Source organism: Bactrocera dorsalis, chromosome 2, assembly GCF_023373825.1.
Source record: "Bactrocera dorsalis isolate Fly_Bdor chromosome 2, ASM2337382v1, whole genome shotgun sequence".
In the NCBI taxonomy this organism is placed as follows: domain Eukaryota; kingdom Metazoa; phylum Arthropoda; class Insecta; order Diptera; family Tephritidae; genus Bactrocera; species Bactrocera dorsalis.
In genome coordinates this window covers 5,627,240-5,653,714 of record NC_064304.1, presented here as the reverse complement: position 1 = coordinate 5,653,714, position 26,475 = coordinate 5,627,240, and the positions used below count along the sequence as shown (strand labels likewise).

General features: G+C 36.3%; 2 protein-coding genes across 3 annotated transcripts in view; both read right to left on the bottom strand.

Moving 5' to 3' along the window:
• Positions 1 to 8,405: 8,405 nt before the first annotated feature.
• On the bottom strand, positions 8,406 to 11,136 carry LOC115065733 (serine/threonine-protein kinase minibrain). The gene has a single exon (XM_029548296.2). It carries the CDS (start codon positions 11,134 to 11,136, stop codon positions 10,618 to 10,620), a length of 519 nt encoding a protein of 172 aa, XP_029404156.2. The 3' UTR covers positions 8,406 to 10,617.
• A 30-nt stretch (positions 11,137 to 11,166) lies between these two features.
• Positions 11,167 to 26,475, bottom strand: part of LOC105233611 (sterile alpha motif domain-containing protein 5) — a 366,548-nt gene continuing 351,239 nt past the window's right edge. The window contains exons 12-18 of one of the 2 annotated variants that reach the window (XM_049446973.1): positions 21,503 to 21,584; positions 20,074 to 20,277; positions 15,518 to 15,710; positions 12,983 to 13,125; positions 12,100 to 12,401; positions 11,797 to 11,918; positions 11,167 to 11,624 (exon numbers count right to left, since the gene is read on the bottom strand). In XM_049446973.1, coding sequence (XP_049302930.1) covers positions 11,167 to 11,624; positions 11,797 to 11,918; positions 12,100 to 12,401; positions 12,983 to 13,125; positions 15,518 to 15,710; positions 20,074 to 20,277; positions 21,503 to 21,584 — 1,504 coding nt within the window. The remainder of the gene's footprint in view (positions 11,625 to 11,796; positions 11,919 to 12,099; positions 12,402 to 12,982; positions 13,126 to 15,517; positions 15,711 to 20,073; positions 20,278 to 21,502; positions 21,585 to 26,475) is intronic. The other variant, XM_049446974.1, reaches the window with a different exon arrangement.

Below are 26,475 nucleotides of genomic sequence, written 5' to 3'. Positions count from 1 at the left end.
AGAGAAAAAGTCCTACAAAAGACAATTGACTGAGGAATATGACAATAAACAAAAGCAATTTAATAATTTAAAAGTAAAACTAAAAATCCGACATAGGTATACATATATGTATGTATGTATATGTATGACTTTATAATGCACATGTAAGTGCATCTGTAGTTAGTCGCCGCTTAGTATATAATAGGCGGCATCATTGATAAGCGAATAAGTGTGTGCGAAAGTGTCTTCTGGTACTTAAGTAAGTACTTTGATACTTACTTTTGATACTTACATACATACCTATAACTACCGAAGTGCGCTTACCGACCTGTTGTCATATTTGTCATGATACATATACTATATGTGTGCTGAGACAAGCCTATAAGTTAGATTTTTTAGTTTTTAAGTAGGCACTAGAGAGTTAAGTATTTAGGCTGATGAAACAGTGTGAACTTATTGCATAAAAATGAAATTTTCTGTTCCTTATGAATATTTCACATATTTTTATACTCTCGCAACAAAGTTGCTAAAGAGAGTATTATAGTTTTGTTCACATAACGGTTGTTTGTAAGTCCTAAAACTAAAAGAGTCAGATATAGGGTTATATATACCAAAGTGATCAGGGTGACGAGTAGAGTTGAAATCCGGATGTCTGTCTGTCCGTCCGTCCGTCCGTCCGTCCGTCCGTCTGTCCGTCCGTCCGTCCGTCTGTCCGTCCGTCCGTCCGTCTGTCCGTCCGTCCGTGCAAGCTGTAACTTGAGTAAAAATTGAGATATCATGATGAAACTCGGTACACGTATTTCTTGGCTTCATAAGAAGGTTAAGTTCGAAGATGGGCAAAATCGGCCCACTGCCACGCCCACAAAATGGCGGAAACCGAAAACCTAAAAAGTGTCATAACTAAGCTATAAATAAAGATATTAAAGTGAAATTTGGCACAAAGGATCACATTAGAGAGGAGCATATTTGGAAGTAATTTTTTTGGAAAAGTGGGCGTGGCCCCGCCCCCTATTAAGTTTTTTGTACATATCTCGGAAACTACTATAGCTATGTCAACCAAACTCTATAGAGTCGTTTCCTTCCGGCATTTCCATATACAGTTCAAAAATGGAAGAAATCGGATAATAACCACGCCCACCTCCCATACAAAGGTTATGTTGAAAATCACTAAAAGTGCGTTAACCGACTAACAAAAAACGTCAGAAACACTAAATTTTACGGAAGGAATGGCAGAAGGAAGCTGCACCCAGGCTTTTAATAAAAATTGAAAATGGGCGTGGCGTCGCCCACTTATGGACCAAAAACCATATCTCAGGAACTACTCGACCGATTTCAATGAAATTCGGTATATAATATTTTCTTAACACCCTAATGACATGTACGAAATATGGGTGAAATCGGTTCACAACCACGCCTTCTTCCAATATAACGCTATTTTGAATTCCATCTGATGCCTTCTCTGTATAATACAATATATACATTAGGAACCAAAATAAAAAAAATATGTAAATGACGGATAATGAAATCTCGATTATCACTTTATCATGCGAGAGTATAAAATGTTCGGTGACACCCGAACTTAGCCCTTCCTTACTTGTTTTTTATAAAAATTGTCAAAGTTGGTGGAAAGTGACTGCTCTTTTTTGGTCAGAGAACTTCACATGAAGTCAAACTCAAAACTAACCTCAAAGAAGTAAAATTCCTACAGACTTTCTCTACGCCCTTCTTAGTTTGAATGTAACAGAACCGGCTAACTAATTTTGTCCTACTGGAACACATTTCTGTATCGCCTTCCTAAATTATAAAAGCTAAGCCTTACTAATCATTAATTTCTCTCAAATATTGCAGCTCTCTTACTTAAGTCCCGATGCTATTAGAAAAAAATTATGAAAAATTATAAAAAATAGTATAATTTCCCATCTCTGTACAAATATTTCTACAGGGTGTATATGTACTTCCATAATATTCTTCTATAATGTTCCTCTATATACCGACACGCGGTCATTACGCTCATGGTTGTAAGTATGTGGGCATATTCATAAGTATGCTTCTTAAATTATATTCTAATATTCATACTAGTATTTACTAGGGTACTTGACACACATACATACTTACACACACATGCACATATATACATGAATATGCGTGAAATTTAAAAGCATGACTCTGTGTCTTTCTCTTTGGTCACAGCATTAGTAGCTCACAGTCAAATATTTTATTGCTTGGGGCACTTCCACCACTTATCTGATGGTCACACACCTTATTATGTACATACTCACCCCCTTTTAAAACTGAAACTGTGATGCTCGTGTTATTTTCTTGAAAGGTAAACTAAAATGATAGCGATTAATCGAAAGAATATTTGACGTCCTTCTGAATAAATCGACTCATTTGCATATATTATATGGTACATATTTCTATTTAGCAGAAAATTTACATCTTTTACAAAAAAACAAAATTGATGGAAAAAACAATTGATAATAACATTAATAAATTAGATTGTAAATTTTTGCTATGAAAGACCGTAATAATTTTAAAAGCTACCCATTTTAAGCGCTCTATTTATTTACGAAATTATAGGTAGATTTGCGTAGAGCAAAAGAAACAGCAAGAATATGCGAGTTTGTGTGTGTTTCAGAATTAATTTCAAATTCTTATGAAATTCCCGCAAAGTAACGGCTTAGCATGGCAATAAATTGCTTTGCTTTAGTTATATTTAGTTACTTTTTATTATTTGAGCAAGCATGAAATTATTTAAATAGCTTATGAAGAGATTTTAGTTTTTATTTCTATAATAAAGAAATTATAAAAGCACATGAAAGATTATTTATCCCCATGGCATGTGATTTGAGTCAGGTGTGCTCATTCATTTGTGATTGGCCCACAGCATTATCTCGACGAAAACAAATATCTAACTATCTTAAATACAACGGGAATGCCTTTAACTAAACACTGGGATCATACCTAAAACGTTCCATATCGAAATTAAAAGAAACTTGAGATAGTGAGATATGAATATTACAGAAAAGCTCAAATTTCCTATAAATTTAACAATGTCAAGAATAAATATTAAAAACTAAGGAAAAACGTTAATTTCGGTTACATTCGGTGTTATTATAGCATATTCACAAGTGCAATTGATGACCAATTCCATGACGACCATGTTCCTATGGTTGAAAATCCAAATTATGGACAAGTGAAGTTGGCCTGCCAGTGAGCCTTCCTACATTTGTTGACCATGCTGAAGTTTTCCTTGGCGACGGCAAAGCTGACAATATCGCCTGGCTAACTGTGTATACCGTAGCTCTCTGTATCCTTCCGTTTGTTATTCAGTAGAACCCCACAGATCTTCTCTATGTCCAGTGTTTCCGCATAGAAGAATTTTCTCATATTATATTCTCTCTTTAATGCGGACCACCAGGCCAGTGCTCTATATATATTTTGCCGTTAGATAGAGGAATTGTAGTGCTACCTGATGTTGGGAGATTAGATTGAAGTATGTACATATTAGTCATCAGTTTGTCTTAGTGGGGACTAGAGGTCAAGTCCATTGTTTGCGGCACATAGGTGCAACCTTCGTAAGGCACTTTCCATTATCGTTTGCATATGCTAATGCTTTAACTCCTCCTCCACTGAGTAGGATTAGTATTTTGTTCAGTGACACCACCCATACCAGCGACGAAAGAGCACCTCCCTGCGGAGTGCCGTTGCTTAAATAGCTAGTTCATTCCATACAGTAAGCATCATTGTATCCATTGCACACTTTGCCGCCATGTGTTGGAGACTCAATGAACGTGATTAATTCTAGTCCTATAATGTCAAATGCTCTCTCTATATCAAGAAAGGCTGTATACTGTTGGAGATGTACCGACTTTTCTATTACATTTATCACCTCATGTAGGGCGGTTTTTGTTGAACGATCCTTTATGTATACATGGTGTGCAGTGAAGCTACCGCAATCCCGTACTATTGATCTGCTGTGTATGTCCATTAGCTTTTCTAGGACATTCATTTACCAATTTCGAGTGTTCCTCTGCCTGATTTTGACAGGAACACCACTTTGACTCCGGATGTGTGCTTTAAAGATTCTTCCAAGTCTTTGGCTTTTGCAGCATTAAGGTAATGATCCCACTCGGATCAGCCAGGAATAATCTTCAATTTATTCACGTTTATTTTCTTCAATTGACTCAAAACGGTTTCCCCGGAGCGGTCGTTAAAGTTCGTTGATCAGCCGGAAATAATACGGAATTAACAAATATGGTGGTTTCGGCACGAAATTTGTTGAAAATTTGGCGAAAAACTCGCTAAGAATTAATGCAGTATGCGATAGCGCATTATCGTGGTGCAAAAACAAAGAGTTTGTGGGTTCATAATTTCGACTTCTATTTACGAATAGTTTCGCGCAAACGAGGCATAACCACTAAATAGAATTCCTTTTTGACAGTTTGACTATTTGGAAGGAAATCGGAGTGGACCACACCTCAATAATCGAAGATAACTGTGAACATAACCTTGATTTTTTTACTTTTCTTACGTGTTTTTTCTGCTTCGGCTCACCTTTGCCATCATATTGGGCCGAGTGAACGTCTGTTTCCAGATCTAAGCACGGATCCAAGACTCATCGCCAGTATTGGTAGTCGGATAGCGTTGTTTCACAGACATTAACGCGAAACCGTTTTTGAAAAAATTTCGTTATTTTGCAACCAATCATGTTTTCACTTTTTTTTTGGCCCAAATGATCTTTGAAAATGGTTTTCACTGAACCCTCCGATATTTCAACGATTGGCTTTTGAACTTTCGTGCTGGATGTTACTAACTTCGTGTTACACTTAATATACACTGGTGTAAGTGTGTACAAAGTGCTACACATATTTCCCACATTTACTCACCTTTCCCCACAAATAAATAATCAACTCAACACATGTCGATCAAAAATAAAACGCATTGCAATTAATTTTTAGATATGTGTTTTTTATTTGGAAATCTCTCAATACTTTTATTTATTCTAGTAATTAATATTTAATTTTTGCTCCACGCTGCGCCCCCATAAACATACATACATACATGGAAATGCAGTAGCATCGTTAAAATTAATTTTACATATTCGCTTTCAAATGCAATTACTGCAATTTGCTTTCATTTGCTTTCATTTCTCTCATTAAATTTACTCCATCTCGATTGTTTATGCGTGTGTGTGTGTGTGTTACTAAAATTTACTTTGTTGCATTTTTTTTGTATTTTGCATTTCAATTTGCATTTGCTAGCGCCTTCAACATCGACACATAATTAATTTACTCGCTTAATTTGCCATAATACTTAGCACATGCCTCTCAAATGCATGCGATTTATGTTGCCAGGTTCATTTCAAGCTTGACTAATTGATTTATATGGTTTCTAAATTTCTTCGCAAATTTCTGCAATTTCTTATATTTAGATTTCATAGTATATCTACAGTACATACAAAGTGTTGTTGTTGTTCTTTTTGTTATTGGCATTTCAAGCAAAATTTTTGTTGTGGCTGTCGAGTGTGTTTGTGGCTTTGTAGTGGAAACGTGTGAAGCAAGTATTTGAGTGGAAATTTTTGCAAGACTTCAGTTTTTGTTGTAAATTTCAACTTAAACTTAACTATTTTATTGCAAAAGTACAGTAAAGTGAAGAAAAAGCGCAACAAAGCCAATTAGGTTTGATTTTGTAGCAATTTGTTTTAGCTTGTTGCATGACAAGTGGTAAGTTGGCTGTAGAAAAATGTTCAAAAATGAAAATAAATTTTCAAAAATGAAAATAAATTTTCAAAAATCAAAATGAATTTTTAAAAATCAAAATAAATTTAAAAAAATTCAAAATAAATTTTCAAAAATCAAAATAAATTTTCAAAAACCGAAATGAATTTTCAAAAATCAAAATAAATTTTCAAATATCTAAATAAACTTTCAAAAATCTAAATAAATTCACAAAAATTGAAAAAAGTTTTCAAAGAGCAAAATAAATTTTCAAAAATCTAAATAAATTCACAAAAATCGAAAAAAGTTTTCAAAGAGCAAAATAAATTTTCAAAAATCTAAATAAATTCACAAAAATCGAAAAAAATTTCAAAGAGCAAAATAACTTTAAAACATTAAAACAAATTTTCAAAAATCTAAATAAAATTTCAAAAACCGAAACGAATTTTCAAAAATCAAAATAAATTTTCAAAAACCAAAATAAATTTTTAAAACACAAAATAAATTTAAAAAAATTCAAAATAAATTTTCAAAAATCAAAATAAATTTTCAAAAATCTAAATAAATTCACAAAAATCGAGAAAAGTTTTCAAGGAGCAAAATAAATGTTCAAAAATCTAAATAAATTCACAAAAATCGAAAAAAATTTCAAAGACAAAATAACTCAAAAAACATTAAAACAAATTTTCAAAAATCAAAATAAATCTTCAAAAATCCAAATCAATTTTCACAAATCTAAATAAATTCACAAAAAACGAAAAAAATTTTCAAAGATCAAAATAAATTTAAAAAAATTAAAATAAATTTTCAAAAAACAAAATAAATTTTCAAAAATCAAATTAAATTTGCAAAAGCCAAAATCAGTTTTTAAAAATCAAAAAAAAAATTTTCAAAAATCAACATTAACTTTCAAAAATCAAAATAAATTTGCAAAAATCAAAATAAATTTTCAAAAGCCAAAATCAGTTTTTAAAAATTAAACAAATTTTCAAGAATCAACATTAACTTTCACAAATCAACTTGAATTTTCCAAAATCAGCATTAATTTTTAATTTTATAAATTTTCAAAAATCGATAAAAATTTTCAAAAATCAAAATAAATTTTCAAAAATATAAATAAATTCATAAAAATCGAAATAAAATTTCAAAAATAAAAAAAAACATTTAAATTGGCTTGTAGACACTCGATTAGCACCTTTTATTGCTTTTAAACGCCTTGGATTTATGTATTTGCAAATTTTGATTTTCTGTTTTCGAACAAGTTGTTTACCGCTATTTTGCATGCCTTCGTGCACACATATATACATATGTATATTCTCACTTTTGAACCAGTATTTTTCTTTTTTTTTTTTTTTCTTACTAACACAATTGTTTGTAGATTTGCTATTTGAATTTTTACTTATCCACTTTCATTTTACTTAACTTCTTTTTTTGAATTTTTGTGTTTTGTTAATTTAAAAAGCGTTGCTCTCTCGTTTGCTGCTAACATTTGCAATAATTTACAATAAATTTAATTTAACTTTATCTTTTTTCTTTATTTTTTCGTTTTTCTTTAAATGCGTATTCTGTATTCTGTAATGCTTAGCTTAATTGCTTTTGTTTAAAAATTAATTAATTAATTCTCATTTGATTTCCCTAATAAAGTATTCGTAACAACTTTTGCGTGCGTTTGTCACACACACTTACATAGATTACAAGTAGGTATGTATATGTATGCGTATATTTACATAATTTCTTTAAGTTTGTATTGTTTCGTTTTGATTTCTCTCCCCCACTCCCTTACTCCACCAACCACTTGGCCTAACACCTAAACTTTGTGCTCTAACTACTGGCAAACGCTTTCAGTTTTTATTTTTATTTTATTTATTTAAAGTTATTGCTAGTTAATTAATATATTTCATTCCTTATCTTTATCTTTATCGTATGCACTTAGACACAGACATACAATTGAATTTGTCTTTTTCTTTTTCTTTTGATTATTGCTTATTGAATACATTGAGTTATTGAACATTTGCATATCTTTACAGTTAATTGCTAAATATATATGATTTACTGGTGTTAAAATTTTCATGCTCAGTTGCTTGCCATATTTACAAAATTCATTATTACTTGCCTAGATTTTTTATAAGATACAATATATGAATTTTTTATATTTGTAAAAATTAATTTTAATTAAAATAGGAATTTAATATTTACATTTCGTTTGCTTAGAATTTTATTTATTGTATTTTCCACCAACATTCTCTAATAACCTCGAGCGTGTACTCGATTGTATTGCTTTTGATTATTAAAATCTTGCTTTTTACTTTCTTTTTTGTTGAATTGCAGTTTTTGTACATAAAAAGAATATTAATAAACAAGTCTGGGAAAGAGTACGCTAGAAATTTTTTAAAATAAATTTTTATATTTTTAATTTAATTTTATTTATTTCAATTTAATAAAGAAGTTCTGTTGAAAATATATTTTGTTTATTAATTTTAATTTTTTTATTACAATTTTTAGTTTAACTTTAAGTTTGTTAAAATTTGTTGAATGGGACAGCAAAATTAAATATATTAAAGAAGTACTCCTGAAAATATTTTTTATTAATTTTATTTTTGTAATATTTTTTTTTATTTCTTTTTTTTTTTTTCAATTTCAATGCTTTTTTATAATTTATTTTTTTTTTAAATTTTTTTTATGTCATTTTCTTCAAATCAATCAGTTATCTAACCGAAATCTTAGTGAAATTGTAAGAAGTGCTGTGAGTATTAGCGCTGGTTACCGTAAAGTCTCTTTTTATACGCGTGAGCGTGAGTCATTTGAAAATTTTCACTAAATATTCAAGATTTTTATTTCAAATTAACTTCATAAAAATAAGTATAGCAAAAATTGCAACGCTGAAAAAGTCTTTAGGTACATATGTATACAGTATGTTTACAAAATGAGTCATGAAATATATGTATATACTGGCATAAATTCAGTTATGTAATTTTCTTGCTTTTAAGCTTAGTGGCATAAATATTTTATCAAAAAAGATTTAAAGATAAAAATGCGGTAAAAAGTTTTCAGAAATTCTTAGTCCACTAACTGCTTTTTCCGAAAATTAATTTGTTTTAACATATAAACCATATAAAAAATGAGCTGTTGCCTACATTTAGGCTGCATGGTATAAAAATTAAATATATATTAACAATAACGATTTCAGTAGGTAACATTTGTGCTTCGTTATAAAAAGTTTTTTTTTTTATTTTGCTTTTAACATGTAAATTTTCGAATTTCGAAAAGCTTTTTCGGAAAATTATTTTATGTTGTAAGAGTTTTATAAATTATTAAAAAAAGTAATTTAATTTCTTGCAGGGTCTGGCATAAATTTAGTTATATAACATTTTTTTAAATTTTGCTTTTAAGTTATAAAATTTCAAAAAAAGCAGCTGGTGAACTAAGAGTTTTTGAAAGTTTTCGAGAATTTTTATCTGTTGCCTACATTTAGGCTGCATGTTCGAACAAAAAATATATATTATGTACGTAAATGTATTTTGAGGGAGAATTTTATTAACTTAAAAAAAAAAATATGGTCTATGAGTCTTCTATTTGAGCTTCCTAGGAAAATACAATTTTGTTTCCAAAATTGTTCTTTTAAGATAGAAAGTGACAAAAATCACAACTAATTTTTTTCAAAATTTTCTTTTATGATATAAAATTTCGAAAAAAACAGTAAGTGAACTAAGAATTTCGGAAAGCTTTTTCAGAATTTGCATCTTTTTAACACAAATACAAAATTGAATTAATCATTGCCTACCTTTAGGCTGCTTGTTCGAAAATAAAATATATGTATATTAATAATAATGATTTCACAAGGTGGCAACTTTGATTTTCAGCTCTAAATAATTTGATTTCCAATGCAATTATTTATTTATTTTTATTTGTTGGCGTATTTAAATTAAATATTTGCAAACAATTCAAGAGGAGAAACGAAAGTAACGCGGACAGCTTATTTTGTAGCTGGACATATGTCGTTAATTTCTATAATTAAATGCATAAAGGTGGAAAAAGTGATGCGAAAAAACTTAAAATACAATTAAATTAATGCGATGCGCTTTTAATACTAACCAACTATACATAAGTAACGACAAATTGAAGCAAAAAAGTCATGGACGTATTGAAATATCACGTATTTATGGTGTGCTTGTGTGTGTGTGTGTGTGCAGTTGGCTTTTAATTTCATTTAACGCACTAGTATGTGTGTGTGTGTGCGCATACGCACATTCTAATTATATTAATTTCTTATTGTTTATTTGTATGTGTCTGTGTGTGTGTTTGTTTGTGGTTGCGAGTTGCAAACACAAATTTCTTCGTTTCTTTTTGTTGCTGTTTTTATAAATACTTTTAAATAAACAGTTTCGGACTTTTTTGTTATTGTTGTTGTTGTAGCGCGTTGTTCTCAATCAATTTGCATAAATGCTGCGAAGTGTTTGTACATAAAAATTGCCGCTAAAACATACAATAATTAAATGCTGTTTATTAAATGCCATCACCTGAGGAAGTACTCAAATTACAAATGCAAAATATCCGTTATACTATATTTATATATATATATAATTTTTTTTAAATATATAAAAGCGTTGTTTTAAATTTTTTTTTGTGTTTGCTATAATAACAATGCATGTGTGTGTGTGCGCGTGTATGAGTGTGTGTGAGTGCACTATTTATTTTAACTGTACATTTGAACTGAAGCATATTCGAACGCGTCATCACAGCGATTTACATATACATATACAACTATAAATAGACCTATGTACAGTTATACTATGATAATGAAGTGTTGATTTTCACTTTAATGCTACTCTCCACACTTAATTTGCGTATTTTTTTACATCTAATTAACATAACGTAATAAGCGAACTAAATTAAAAGCGCCAAGCCATTTGCTGCTGGGCTATTGATCCCGATCCAGATTGGTATTGATGTTGTTGATGTGTGCGCTGATTGTGCTGCTGCTGAGTGTGTTCGTGTTGGTGTTGGTGGGCGTGATGTCGTTGAATGCGCCCGTGTGTGTCGGTGTGGACAGCGCTGTTGATGCTGACGCAGACGCTGCGACCGCTGAGGCGGGTGCCACATTCGTATTTTTACGCAAGTGATTGCGCAATATCACTAGATTTCTATTCAAGTTCGCTGTTGCGCTGCCGACGCCCGCGCAGGTGGCAGATGCCGCCGCCAAGGCGCTGGACACGACGGCGGCCGCAGCGGCGGAAGACGGCGGATGTGGCAAGGTGCTGCAGGCAGAGCCGGGAAGCAGACCGGCGCTGCCTAGTAGGCCGCTGCTGCTGCCGCAACCGACTATGCCTGCCGAGGCAGTGGATGTGGTAGGTGAAGTGGCGCCACCGCCGCCTAGCGCACCGCCGATGCTGCCGCCAGCCAAACCCACGCCGGGGCCGGGTAGGCCGACGCCAAGCATCAGTTCGTGCGCGAGTATGGTGGGTAAGTGTTAAGTGCTGTTCTTCATGGGACCCGAGGACAGCGAACTGCTGCTGACGCCCGAGTCGCTGGACTTTTCGCTGAGGCCGCCGCCGCGTGTCAAGGTGTCTTCGCCCATTAGGCTGGCGCCCAGTAGCGCCTTCTTGCCAACGCGTGCGGAGAGTCCGGCTTTGAATGGATTTTCCTTTTGGCGGCGGGCGCTTTCGACGCGCTTCATAATCTCGCTGGAACACTTGGTGACGACATCGTCCAAGCTGTTCGACTCATCGGTGGAGGGTATGTTTTGTGTGGGTGTCTGCGAGGTGGGCACAGGCGAACCCTCGTAGCAGCCGGAGTCGCGTGGGAAATGCCGACGTCCGAAGGGTGAGGCGCCATGCTTCTTATTAATATTATTCAGGCGTGTCTCGTCGTTCTCCGAACTGGAACCGGCGATGTCGCCATCCGAACCTGTTTGGGAGAAATGGGAAGCTGTAGCGAAACAATGAAATGATGGAGCGGGGTTAGTGGGGTTTTGGTGGGGTTAATGTGAAAAAGACATGCAGTTATATTAAATGTTAGTTAATATGGAAGAATTAAGAAATCAATATGCTATGCTAAGTGGTTCATTTGGTAGCTAAGGTTGAGGTGTGCAAAGACTTACATTCAATATCATGCAGCAGCTGCACGGCGGTCAACAATTTGGCGCGATGTTCCTGGTTCACAATACCCAAGTAATCCAAATCAGCAGGCTCCAGCTCTTTGAAGAGTTCAAGGTCTTCGTAGCTACAAAAATTAAAGAGAGAGAAAGAAAAATTTAAAACAGTTTCGTGCCTTTTGAAGCATCTGAATATATACATGTAGTTTTTTCTGCATTACGACCTCTAATTTTCGGTTCTTAATACGAAATCCACTGCTTAACAAGTTTATTTTCTTTCGTGTGTTCATTCGATTTTACGCCACTTACCCATTTAAAATGAAGACCGACGTATACTCCTTCAGTCCAATGCGAAAGAGTAGATCTTCCACCGAGCTCGGACCATTGCTGCTGACATGCCGCATGCTGGCACCACCACCCATGCCTACGACGCCTCCAACGCCACCCATGCTCAAACCGCCAGCACAGAGGATTTTACTATTCGACGACTTCAAACGCTGCTCGGGCAACACTTCAACATTGATGAATTTAAAGTGTCCGATACGACCGTGACAACGACCCTTCCAGATGCCGGAGGCATTCATTGACAGCACATCGATTATGTCACCTTTCTGTTGGGAGCAAAGAAGAGTAGTACATGAGTAAAGAAGAGGTTAAAGATAACTGCCGAAAATAAACAAAAGATAAAGGGATACAACAACAATAAAGATTTACATTTGCGGCACATCGAAGGAGTGGCGTTTAAAATTTCGAAGTGCACTCGTTGGTTGTCTTCAAGAAGTGAACTCACTCGCACTTACTTACACATACCGGCCGCTTAAGACACAAGTGCTGCGAAAAGCCTTGACATTTCATCAACACTGCGAATGGCAGTCATTGAGAGTGCTTTACGAAATTCGGCAAAGACACTGAAAGGCCGAAGGACCGATAATCTTTACCTGTGTTGAGTGCATTTGTAAAATTACTTTTATTTTCAACTCTAAAGAGTATCGAACACCAACAAGTCGCAAGCTGGGCCAGAGGTGTCAGGGAGTCATTGAAGGCTTCACTCGCACTCACATTGCCGCAGCGCCGAGGAGCGGTCGCTGGCGAAACTTTCGCCCAACAGCTGCCTCGGCCGCCAATCATTGGCATCCGCGACGCGTCGTTTGCTAGTCTACTTGTATCTGAGCTGCTTACTTATGGTACTTACTTTAAACTTGAGCGCATCCTTATCATATGGATTCGGCATACTGTCGACAAGTGCTTTGGCTTTGCAAATTTGCACTAACGAAGCGCGATCTTCGGTGGAGATGGAGCTCTGCGGGCTGCCTGGTCGCACCAAAGCTTGGGTACCTGTGTTGGAGGTGAGAGGAAACGGAGGTTAGATAAAAGTTAAAAAATATGCAATGTTAAATGGCAAAAGGAAACGCTTTAGTTCAATATAAATGTAGAGAGATGTGCTTAATCGATATCAATGTCTTTTTGGGTTTTGGTGTAACACATAGTCATTTGCTTAAACAAGACGTAAACTGAAACGTGGCCACCTGTTTCAAATTTTTAACTGCATAAAGTTGATAGGAGAAAGAAACTGTACAAATTTATGAAAATGTACTTGCAAAAATATTTTTGAATAGGGTTGCCACCTGTTTCAAATTTTGAACTGCATAAAATTGATAGGAGAAAGGAAGTCTACAAGCTTAAGAGATTTAAAAAAATTTGCAATCGAAAATGATTTTTTATGGGGTTACCACCTTTTTAAAATTTTTAACAGAATAAAGTTGATAGGAGAAAGAGAGTTTATAGATTTCAGCAATTTAATATTTCTTACATTTTCAATTTTTTTTAAAGGGTTGCCAGATGTTTTTAAAACTTGAATTCAATAAAATGTATAGGATAGAGAAATATTCAAAATTTAAGCGATTTAATATTTTTTACAGTTGCAAATTTTTTTTGTAAGGGGTTGCCAGATGTTTACAAAATTTTTATTCTATAATATGTAGAAGCCAGAAAAATATCACAAATTGAAGCGATTTTAGAATTCTTACGAGTGTGTATAAGCCAGAGAAATACTAAAAATTATAGCAATTTAAGAATTTTTATAGTGGTACAGTTTTTTGTAAGGGGTTGCCATATGGTTTGAAAGGGTAATGCAATAAAGTTTACAAGTAAAATATAATAAACAGTTTGCAAACATTCAGGAATCCTTAAAGATGAAAATATTTTGGATTAGGGTTGACAGATCTTTTCAATAAATTTCGATCAGCACTGTTCGGAAGAGTTTTCCAACCCGATTCAATTTCAAATCCTTAATAACGAAAAAAATCATACGGAGCACATAAACTAAAGTTTTCATCATTTACTTTTTCTGGGAAAGAGAGCATTCTGAATGAGCTTTTAGGTAATTGGGGTCTATTTTTGCTTCGACTGGCGAATTTTCGAACTTTTAACGCTTTTTAAATCGCTTAAACTTTTATTCCTTAATTAAAAAAATTTTATTGCATGATTAATTTTCGAAAATTCCGAAGAACACTCTATCCGAATTATTCTATTTTAAACTTCAAGAGCAAGAAGATTACGGCCAAAAATTTGGTTAATGAAAACTTTCCGAAATTCATTCGGCTTTGTGAAACTTTGACTTTAGCAATTTGACTTTGTAGCTTTGTTATTAAAACGGTTTATTAAGATTTGGTCGGCTCTACTTCGCCACAACAAATCGATAGCGATAGCTTAGTAGAGTCGTAAAAGAGGCAAACTGCTTAATAATGCAATTGCTGCTCGTACGAGTATAGTTTCTAACTGTAAAGCAAAGAAAATCCACTTTGCAAGGCAATCGCTTTTGTCGATTTTAGGATGAACTTTTGCTAATTTTGCTTTGCGAAGATTTTTTAACGGTATTTTAGATTTTGATTGCTTGCTATTGTTTCTCGGCTATGAGTGCGGGGCTGCATGGCATTTTTGCCGCACAGAAAAAGCAAAAGTTTGCTTCATTAAAATTGTTTAACGGCAATCAGAATTTGCTGAGCCTCAATATGCGGACAAGAAATGCCAGCCATACACACACACACACATACATACGTATTTACATGTGTATGCGTGGAGTTCTGCATATAGTGAAATGCAACACTGTGCTGCAGGGTCGTTAAAATGCATGCGAACTTTAACGCTTTGACTCCGTGCGCCATTACGCAGCCTCAAGTTGCTAACGTTTTGTTTTATTTGCTGTTTTTGTCGTATTTTTTCCAGTGTAAACTTTTCCACTTTCAACAGCACATTAAAAATTCATTAAGTTCGGAGAATTTCCACGTTTTTATTACGCTTGCCGAAAAACCACTTAAATAACAGCGTGTAGAACAAGCACCACCCAGTGTGTGAGCCATGGGTGGGCGCGGCGCACACAGCGCGAAGCAAATTCCTCTACTCCTTCTTCTTCCTCTTCTTCTTGTAAATTTGTATGTAAAACAACTTAGCAGTTAATAGACCAATATGCAACTGCACAGCACATCCGGCCAAAGCGGCTGGCGAACATCACGGGCGAGACACGACGCTTGCAGCTGGGCGGCACGTAGACAAGTGGTTGCAGTTGCGGTTGCAGATTTGCGAAAAATTGAAAGTGAACAAAAACCATTTGTGGGTTGGAGCAGACTTTGATTGGCTTGCGACTTCAAGACACACACACTCACATTTATTTATATATATATACATATATCTATATATAGAGGGAGAGAGACATGTAGTATAAACTTACTTGAACCGGAAGCGCTGGGTAAACTTTCCACCGAACTTGCCGAGCACGCAAAGGCCTGGTCGCTCATGCTGCCGCGGTCGGTATTATCTTGAGAATTGCTGAAATCCCTCGAAGTATCCTTTGTGGCTACAAAGTTCCTTCCGTTCTCATTAAATACGCCAATTTCCTTTGGTGAGTTTCGCATTTCGTTCGACTGCCCGGCGACGCAGCGAGTCGCACAGTTCATTTGTGGTTGTTTTTGGTGGGTTGCCGTTGTTTTTGTTGATTGCCGCGGTGATGGCGTTGATGTTGTTGTCGATGGGGTTGCAGTTAGTGCGGCGGTAGCGTCGGTTGGTTGGTTCGTTGGTTTCGCAAATTATTGTGTTGCATATTTGCAGGCGTTGCGTGTTGATTTGGCGATGACAGAGTTGCCAAGAAAATTAAATAAAAATAAAACAACAATATAAGAAAGCAGAAAACACCAAAATGAAGTGCAGAAAGATAAAAACAAATATAAACGAAGATAATCAAATGTTTATTAAATAGAAATAATGTGCGAAAAGCGCGCAATAAAAGCGAAATGCGAAATGAAAGCAAAGTTGAATTGTGCGTGTGTTAAGTAGTGGCGCGGCGTGTTGCATACATTCATGTGGATTTTTGGTTGTTTTCGTTGGTATGAAATGGAAGGGAAAAAGTTGAAAGGCAAAAGTTTCGTTAGTTAAATCATTAAAAAGTTTGCTGCCACACCCACACAACAACAAATACAGCAACATTGAACACACACACATCAGATACATTCATTTAGCTTTGCCACACATATACATAGATATATTTACTTTCAAATTCATTTGTATATACATACATACATAAGTACATAAAGGGCAACCCTTCATATATGCACATTGTACATTCTCTTCATGTACATACTTCTATGTATACACTGGTATGTTTGTATTTCCTAGTGTAGTTGTAGTTAGCTAAAATTAGTTCTTTCTAGCAACGTGCCCCTTTTTGTCTTTTTCATATATTTACCAAAGGCAAACTAGCAAATTTATCCGTTACTTTTTGTGTTAGCACTTTCTAAAGGTCTAATATGTATGTAAATAAGAAACTCATTAATTTGGATTTCATCGTGTATGAATAGTATATCCAAATTTATGTATTCCAATATGTATATTCGGGTACATAACTGGTATTATAATCATGTATAACTGGTATTATAACCGATAAGTTCACTTACATTTTTTTAAGAAAAAATTGTATAAAAAAAAAGTTGTTTAAATAACTCATTGATGATTATAGAAGCTGTTTTATGTAAATAGCTTTTTCAATATTTCACAGAGAATCTAATTCTTTAAAATTTAGTATTATAATGAAAGTAAAGTTGTAAAGAGCGTGGCTTTTTATTGAATATTTTTTTTGGGAACGACGTTGGTAGGCTCTTTGTGAAGCCACCGTGTTCAAACTCCCCTTACTCTATTGTCTTCTCTCTCAATCACACCGTTCAGTACAAGTTTATATGTGCAACTTCCGAAATATCAAGAAATACTCATCCGAAGATTGCCATTATTTTCCCATACAAAGTCTAGCACTCGCATGGAAGATGTTTTATAGTCTCGTCTTCTTCTACCTCCAAACAACTTCTCCATAGTCATTATATGGTGTTCCTAGACTTCTGGCATAGCTAACAGTTAGACAGTGATCTTTTAGCTTTCCTACCAGAGTTTGCCTGTACTTCTTTTTTAATAGTCGACTTATGCGACCCATATTTCATTAATGTCAGGATTATCAGCTTGTTTAGCAAATCTGAGATTAACTCCAACGATACTCCAATTGTTTTCATCGAGCCTGGTGTCAAAGTAAATGCGACATATTATCGGGAAGGTGTCCTGGAGGCTTTGAAGCCGTAAAGACTCAGCACCGTCCCATAAAGCGCGAGTGAACCAAGAATTACGACCACACCATGGCTCTCGAATTCACCAGATGCGAATCCAATGGATTATTTTCTCTGGGCCATTTTGGAGAGTAAGGTCCGAAGTAAAAAATACACCAGTCCCGAGATGCTGAAGAAAGCCATTGTCCGTGAGTGGGCCAAAATACCGGCAAGTCACATTCGGGCAGATTGCGATTCATTTTTTGACAGTCTCAAGGCAAAGGTTAGGGCAAGAAGTGGTCATATCGAACAAAAGTGAATTGGTCCTGAATTTATGATTATTTTCACACATTTTGTACTTTAAAATAAATAAAAAAAACAAGAAGATAGAGGCATATAAATTACTACCTTCAGTAGTCTAAATGAAGGGTGCTGCCTGCTTTGGTTAGTTCATCTGCTTCACAGTTACTAGAAATATCACTATGTCCAACAAACCATTGCAGGTTCATTATCCAATTTGGACCTTTCCGTATACTCGTAGCTCGCCCCTCTTACACTGTTCTCTGGCAGGGTAGGAAATATTGGGGACAAAATTTAAGTTAAATTTTATTGGATTACGAAAATCCGTGTGTTGGAAATTACGATATATCTTAGTAAACATCTTATTACAAACGACTATTAAGAAGGCTTCTCTCAGTCTTAGAGCCGACTTCGCTGCTAGTTGCTTACAGAACTAGTCAGTCGACAGTGTATGTAAAAATACGTATAGAGCCTGACTTGGCAAGGTTCTAAGAGTTTCACAAATGCATATGCTAGCTGCTTTTTTAAGCTACTTATATATGTATAATTTCGAAACGTCTGTAGATCTCGCCCTATGGCACTCATGTTGAGTTATAAAATCTAACTTTAACAAAGTTTAAGTTTTTCTACGATGAAATACCACATCACTCGTGATCTGCCAAAAAAAGCCTATTTAGAAAAAAGTACCTCTATCACCGTTATTTACATAGACCTGAAATCGTTCAGTCCATTTCTACAATCAATACTTCTCCAAATTAAAAGTCTTCTAGAGACTTTCTGAGTAAACTGTGGAGGCACGTGTTGTGGCATAGTAAATTAGTATTTTCTTTAACCATTCTAAACAGAACAGACCCTGGCATATTTAGCATATCTGTTGACCGAAAAGAGTCCTCGTCAAACCCACACACTTAACATACCTTCCACTTTGTTCGAAACAGCCTGTTTCTTGGATATGTCGCTAAGTGTTTTGGATGACAGTTGATTTCGTACTTTGCCCCCACAGGGCTTAGGAACTCGGTTCATCAACAACATTATAATTAATATTTTGTAATACAACCGACATGTTTGAAAATAAAGCAGAATATGCAAAGCATTTATCTAAATTTTCAGTATTGTTAATTACTTGTAATCATACTTAGTATTGGCAAAGGCAGAGTACTCTTTTGCATCAATGGCAATGCCAATATGCACAACTGTGGCTAATGATACAGAGCTGATTGAGTGGTTTTGAGCACAATCTGCCTCATTACCGAAAACTACTTTTTAATGCGTTCAATTTACCCTTACCCTTGCCCACTCATATTAATATTACGCAGAAGTATTTTTTTGCACACAAAAATCAACAAATCGCTCGAGTTTTGTGCGAATATTCTTGATTGGTGTAGTGATATTTTGTGCGCAACTGCATTGCGTTGTGTAATATTTTCGCAAAGTTACAATTTACGAGTGGATTTGCAATGGCAAAGCAATTCGAAAGGACCAGCTCGCAAATCCGGGTCAGCTCTGGCAGCCGCAAATACAGTTACGATTGCGAATTACAATCAAATGGGCACACAAACCTAAGCTAATTTAGTGCCGTTCGAATGCAGCAATGATGGCAAATAGCAGTTGAAAAGTTCCTCTAATGCGATTAATAAAGAAGTCCACACACACGCACGCTTTAATGTAAACACACACATACTTTCAGGCGCTTACATACACTCTCATGCCTACACTTTCACATGCAGCGACATGGTGAATGGCCAGCCAGCGCCAACGATTTATGCAGCTACGAAATCGGATTGCAAATGTAAACACAAAAATGCAAAGCCACAGCAACAACAACATCACGCACAGCAGTCAGAAGACTCTGACAAGCTGCAAACAAGTTGAATAACTGAAATGGGCGCATAAATCGGGTGGCAGTGTGTAGACACTTGACTGGCTGGGCGGCTGACACGCTGCCGGGCCATTTGCTTAAGCTGCCCGCTTACGAATTTGTCGGTGCGCAGCGACCACAGACTCGCTGGGCGCCGGCCGCCAAACGGTTCCTACAATTTGTGTGCTAAAGTACGGTCTGTCACACACACATACACATATATATCCAAACAGACACTTACGCACACTTGCAAGCAAGGATTTAGCTTCTAACAAAATGCACTCACACTCGCTGTTTGCATTATTACTCGATTACTCGATTCCCATTTACACATTTCAACACATGATTTGCATTTGGAGAGCAAACTTTTTGATTTTCATGAGATTTACGACGGCAAATTGCAAATTTTCTGTTTGTTGAACACACCGCACTCACACACATACACGTGCGCACGCATGCAATTCACTTAGTTGCTGTTGTTGTTATTGTTGCCGTTGCTGGCGACCATCAGTGGCCGTTCAGCTCTTCTAACGGTAATTAACTTACATGATGCACTGTGGCCTTCTGGCTGATGGTGTTGGCTTTGTGCGGCACGCCGTTCTTTTTACTCTTCGCCGCCAGACTGGGCGGCAGGCCGCGCGTTGCCGCAATATCCTCGTAATCGGATGATGGACTTGGCGAGAGCGATGGGGACTCGCCGATGCCGCCACTCAGCGTACGATAGCGGGCGGTGCAGTTGTTGGTGCCGATCTGCAAAGAAAAACAGAGAAAAAAACAACGTTATAAATATAAAGCGAAATTGAAAGCAGTTGCGGGTCAGGTAGTGCAATCGTTATTATTAATGTGGCTGAAGTTGGGCAGTACTTGGACTTTGGTCGGAAAATTGCAGTGAAATTTAGATTTACCACAGATGATGTGGAGTGAGGTTGAGGGCGCAATGATTAGTTGGCAGAACACAGCAGTGAAGTTAACTTATGGACATACAGTTGAGTTGGGTGTGGGTTTTAGACGTTAATATTTATTTTTCAAAATTATAGTGATGTGGCAAGGCTACCGCACTGCGCAACAGCTATAACCGTTATGTGTAGAACGTAAAACTAGTCGTCCAAAAACAGCTGTAGAGATTGTGCGTCAAACGCCTACTAATTAAAGCGCACACACTGCCTAAACTAGAGGTGCTACCTGGCGTATGAGTGACTTTTTAATGTAAATTATTGCAAAAATGTGAGTTGAATGACGATTGCGGCAAAAGTAGTTGGCATACTGAAATAGAACGCATAAAAGTGTACAAAAAAGTGGAATAAGCTTGCAGCGCCAGCTGAAAGCAATGCAAAATGCAGCGGTGATAGTTGGTGCTGCGGCAAAATCACAACAACTTTGCAAACTTGTTTGAAAGCTTTTGGCAAAAACAACAAGCTTGCTATATTTAGTTAACATTTGCAGTTTTATTGCCTTACTTATAGCATTAGAGAACTGTTCATGTTTCGTGCGACATGCTGCAGCGTTCACGCTTGCAAATTGCACGAATGTCTCACGAATGCGATGGCGCAATCATTGATGCAAGCTGCGCGATGGCGCAACAGCGCAAAAGTTTGTTGTCAAAGTGCACTTAATCAATTTAGCGGCCGCCAATAGCTGCCACGACGCTTTGGTGAGTTGTTGTGCGTCCAGCGTTTGTTCGCTTGCTTGTGGTTGTCGGCCGCGTCGCGTGACAACTCAATGCTTTTGCTTTTATTATGCGCGCAAATGGCGAGAATGCGCACACAGGTGGCTGTCTTAGTGGCCATTCGCTCAAGTTTGTGTTGATTTTGCGAATTTTATCGCGCTTGCTGCAGCTTGTCTCCGACATGTTTTCATTAACGGAAAACTAATTTCAAGTTTTTACCTGTTTTTGTTTGCGTTTTTAATTTGTTGTTGTTTGTGTTTTTAATTTGTTGTTGTATTTGTTTATTTGTATGCATTTATTTTTACTTACCGAAACTGCACTGAGACGTGAGGTGACACTTTGCAGATCCGAAATGGAGCCCGCGTAGTCGCCGCTCTCGCGATCATGCGATCTGAAATAAAGAAAAGCAGAAAATATTGCTAAATAATGATTACTTGGATAGTTTGCGTAAGAATTATATTTTTAATTTTCCACATAGTATTTGATTTATTGTTTTTATAGTTAATAATCTGGCAACTGTGTATTTTGTTTTTACTTCAACTCGTGATTTTGATAAAAAAAAATATTAATTTTAATATAATTTTTTTTTTTGAAGAGAGATTGATCAAAATTTAGATCTATTTGTGGACTATTTTTATTTGTTTGACAGTCTTTTTATTGGCAGAGTCAGCCAAACAATACATTTTCGAGTTTCTTAACTAAAAACTATAACCTTTTTTCTCTAAATCCATTACTATAGTTATGTAACATTCAAACGTTCCTGGAGATCTGCAAAAAATTTGGATTGAATTGGTTCAGCAGGCTAGGCGTTCTCTGAATTTCAACAATATTCAACACACGTACTGACTGAAAGGTATTCGCAAAGGTATATAGTGCTAGGGGACCCACATATCCGATTTGATCCATTTCTGACATAGAGGCATATTATTATCTGAAACATATTTTCTCCGAATTTCAGTATTATACTCGCTAATGCTTGACTAATCGCACACCGCTTTAGACTCACCCTAACGCTTCAATTGTTGGAATGCTTGAGTTATGAAATCTTTACATAGACAAGTATTGAAGGACAAAATATCTTTCTATGTAAGGGTATATTTGTATATATGTATAAGACATGAAATATACAATCTCTCTCTCGCTCTATTATTCTTTTCCAAATCAAGATTAGCTATGCATACTCTTCAAATCAGACGTGTGCGGCAAGCACGTCAGACTGAACTTTTAATAGCTGTCATTTTGGTTCATCACAAAGTTAATGTGGTCAACAGACCACAAACGAACCCATTCATAACACTTAAGTACCGTTAAAGTGTGGACTGGGCAAGCTAAAGAATTTTTACAAAGTTTTCCATAAACTTCAGCACCTTTGCACGATTGTGCACAAAAACCAAAGTACCCAAGCACTTTCTGAGGTGAAGCAGAAAAGGATTAAAAGGATGATGCGAAGATACAAACCCAGAACTCAAGCCTGATGATTATTGTGCTCGGTGTTAAGAAGAAAAAATTGTTTTGTGCAGCAGCGAGCTTAAATTTCATTTTATCAATAGCAGCAAGAAGAGGACGAAGGAGCGGCTAGAGAGGTGGAAGGCACTTGATTGTAAAGAATTGGAAACCGCTTGATAAAACCAATATACACCGGCATATCACATGACTGTACGACTGAAGAAGCGGTGAGTGGCCGCAGGGGAGCGCACCGAAATAGCAATAATAACCCAAATCAACTGTCGACAAAGCATTCGAAGTCATCAATTTCATATTGTTACGCACAAATACATAAGCAAACACACACACACACACAGAGACAAGTTCACATGGAAAGGAAACGCACTGGGGCAAGCAAATGCATTTAGATAAGAGGCGCTGTAAATGAAGCACAAAAGCAACACAAGCGAACGGACGGACGGAGGAACGGACGAAGAAAGTCGAAACACAAACCGTTCGTAAAGTGTGAAACTAATGAGAAATCGAAATCGAAATCGTATATTGGCACTTGGAGGCAGGGCGGCGGCACGGACCAAGTGGCCGGAGTATTCAAGTGCTCAAGTCGGAGTGAAAGTCAAGCTGCTGATGAACAGCCGTACGTCGACAGCGGGCATGGGGCAACAACTATTGCAGACGTGAGTGCGAATTGCTCTTGATTTGCGATAGCCCACAGACAATTCAAGACACGCAAACACACGCTCAATCAAAGTTGCTCGAGTGCCTCGGCGAGAGGTGAGTGCAGAGGTATCGATGCGATTGTTTGCCTGCGTGTGTGTGTGTGTGTTGCTGTTGCTAGATCGAGTTAGGTTATCCCTTTTAGTAGTTTTCCACACGTACGCACCCAAATAGACTGGTTGGCAGTTGAGACAGTAAGCACTGGCAGACAGTTGGAGCGTCCGAACAAAGCAATAGACACTCAGTAAGCCGAAGTTATAAACAAAACTGTGTGTGTGTGTGTGTATATGTGTACTGCGCAACACGAATCACTCGCCGTTATCAAAGTGTGACTTTGTTGGTCTAATCCAAGGAGACTGCGAATGCTTGTGTGCTTGCGACGCCGAAGTAATCAAAAACTTTTCACGTTGCCACAGAGGCGATTTTATTGGAATCGACTAAACAAATGGGTCTGCGAATCTATAATTTCAATGTTATGTGTTTCCCTGTATTTTTTGTGGGACTTGGTGTTATATGCAACACGAATGTGGGTGAATTGTGGTTGCACAAATCTTTTCATGCCACCTGTATGTGGCAAGGTGAAAGTTGTTTTTTGTTGTGCGTAAGTTTAATTGAACTTTAAATTAGAGAAACTCTATTTTGGCAAGTTTATTTGGGCTTATAAGTAAATCAGGAGGGTCGGTGTGAGATACCGATGTACTTTTGTTATATAAGAAACATATTAGGAAACTATTTTTGGTATGAAACATATTCTCGCTCGGCTCGTCCTGATAAAGCTGAATTTTTTCAAAAAGAGTTCCATTAATAGATTTCTTTAGACATGCTGAATCGTGTGAATTGAAATCACACTTTAATGGAGAGCAATACAACAGCCGAAGAGTCATGGCCTTGTGAGTTTGACATGCAAATAAGGAAACAATCATCAGAATGGAGGGAAAGAAACGAGACGAGACCAAAAACCCAGCCAAAACCGCTCACAAATCAAGGTGATGCTCATTGTTATTTTAAGATATTCATGGTTTATTGTATCATGAACTTGTTCCGGAGGGACAGACACTCAATAAGATGTTCTAATTGGCCGTATCGAGGCGTTTAAGGGAGAACATCCGTTGAAAACGGCTGGAGCTGTGGAGAACCATTCATGGGTTTTACATGGTGATAATGCACCATCGCATCGGGCGACGATTTTGGTCGAATTTAAAGCCACCGATCAACCACCGTACTTACCAGATTTGGCTACATGTGATTTTTTTTTGTTCCCCGAACTGAAATTTCTCCCCAGTCGTTAAGCAAACTGCGATGAATTTTCGGTAATTTCAAAAGCGTTATTGCCAATACGTGAAAGTAATGTGCTATGCAGTCCATTTTCGATAAGTAAATTTGAAATTCTTTTCTATACACTTGCTTGGCATGAAAAGTGCTATAAAGTTTGGCTTTATTAAAAAGGGCAAACACCAGCACCGAAACATAAACAGAAGCAATAACAAACACATTGCATTCCATGTAAATGAAATCTAGCATGTTTTGTTGTTGTTATTTGGGCGTACAATTGTAACAAAAATTTGTAGCAAACACACCGCAATAAACGTAAAATTGGCAACCGAATTGTCGCAATAAAATGTAGGCCTTAGAAATTGGTGGCGCCTTGTGGGGAACCCTTTTCGCAGTGGTGAAAGTGGGAACTAGGGGGTGTTTTATGCGCATCATCATATATTTAGATACCATATATTAGGGTGGGCCAAAAACACAAATATTTTTTACGCTTGGTACTCTGAAAAATAGGTTCTTGGAAAGCTCTAAGATAGTGTTTCAAAGCATAAGCTCTTAATTGTAACGAAAAGGTCCGCTGACTTGCAGTTTTCTATTTTTCTTGCCAACTCTGCAAAACAGTTTCAAACGATTTTCTCGTAACCTAACCGTTTAAAATATATTTATGGTTGGCAAATTTGTTTTCTCTTAAATTTTACAACTCATTGAAGAAAAAATTAATTGCAAAACTCATAGTTTCATTAGTTCAACGCGAAAATTGTACAATTATGATGTGTATGGAGAAGATATGAAGGTGTTTGCTCTGAGCAAAATGTCAAAATTGGTTGGCAAAATTTCGTTCCCGCAATTTCGATCTTGAGGATACACCACTCCCTGGAAGACCTTTTGATGTCGATGTCAATAAAATATAGTCGTTGGTCCACGCAAATCATCGAATAACAACTCGAGAGATTGCTAGTAGATTTAATTTTGCTAACGCGACCGTTCATAAGCACATGAAACGTCTATGATCAATTTCAAAGTTCGTCATATGGGTTACTTATGTTCTGGCAGAACGAAATTTACTTGGTATCATTTAACTGTCATTTGTTTATCAAACGTCAAAGAAGTGATCCATTTTGAAGGACACTGCGATTGGAGAAGAAAAGTGGGTTGTTTACAATAATATCAATAGCAAGAAATCAGGGTCTTTAAAAGATGAACCAGCTCTATCGATAGCTCGCAAAACAAGCTTATGTTGTCTGTTTGGTGGGATTTCGAAGAGATCGTTTATTTTAAGCTTCCGTCCGACAATACCACGATTAATTTTGAAGTGACTTGTGATTAGCTAGGCAATTTGAGTGATGCACTCGAACAGATGGGGCCAGAATTGAACTATAGAAAGCGTATAGTGTTCCAACAGGTTAATGTGAAAGCGCATAAAAGTTTGATGGCTCGCCAAAAGCTTTTGCAGCTTGAATGGGAAGTGCTACCTCACCAACCATATTCTTCAGACTGGGCACCTTCGGAATATTATTTAATTCGGTATCTGCAAAATTTGTTGGGTGGAAGAATCGTCACCCGAAATCATGAAGTCAAAAACCACTTGGACCAGCTTTTTGCATGTAAGGATGAAATACTTTATATGACTGTGGAATCAATCTTGTACCCGAAAAATGACAAATGGAATTGGATGAAAATGAAGCATAAAGTCAACTAAAAAATCGGATATTACTCCAATTCCAATATTACTCCAATCCACAAAATGGCGACAACGATTAAAAGGAAAAAAAGACTCCGATCGAATAGGTAAACATATGATGATTGCAGTGGGACCTAAGGTCGAGTGTGTCCTCTCTTAAGTCACAACGATT

Excerpts from the sequence above, each read along its gene's own strand:
- LOC115065733 (XM_029548296.2), bottom strand. The coding sequence starts at position 11,136 with ATGCTTGGCGTCGGCCTACCCGGCCCCGGCGTGGGTTTGGCTGGCGGC.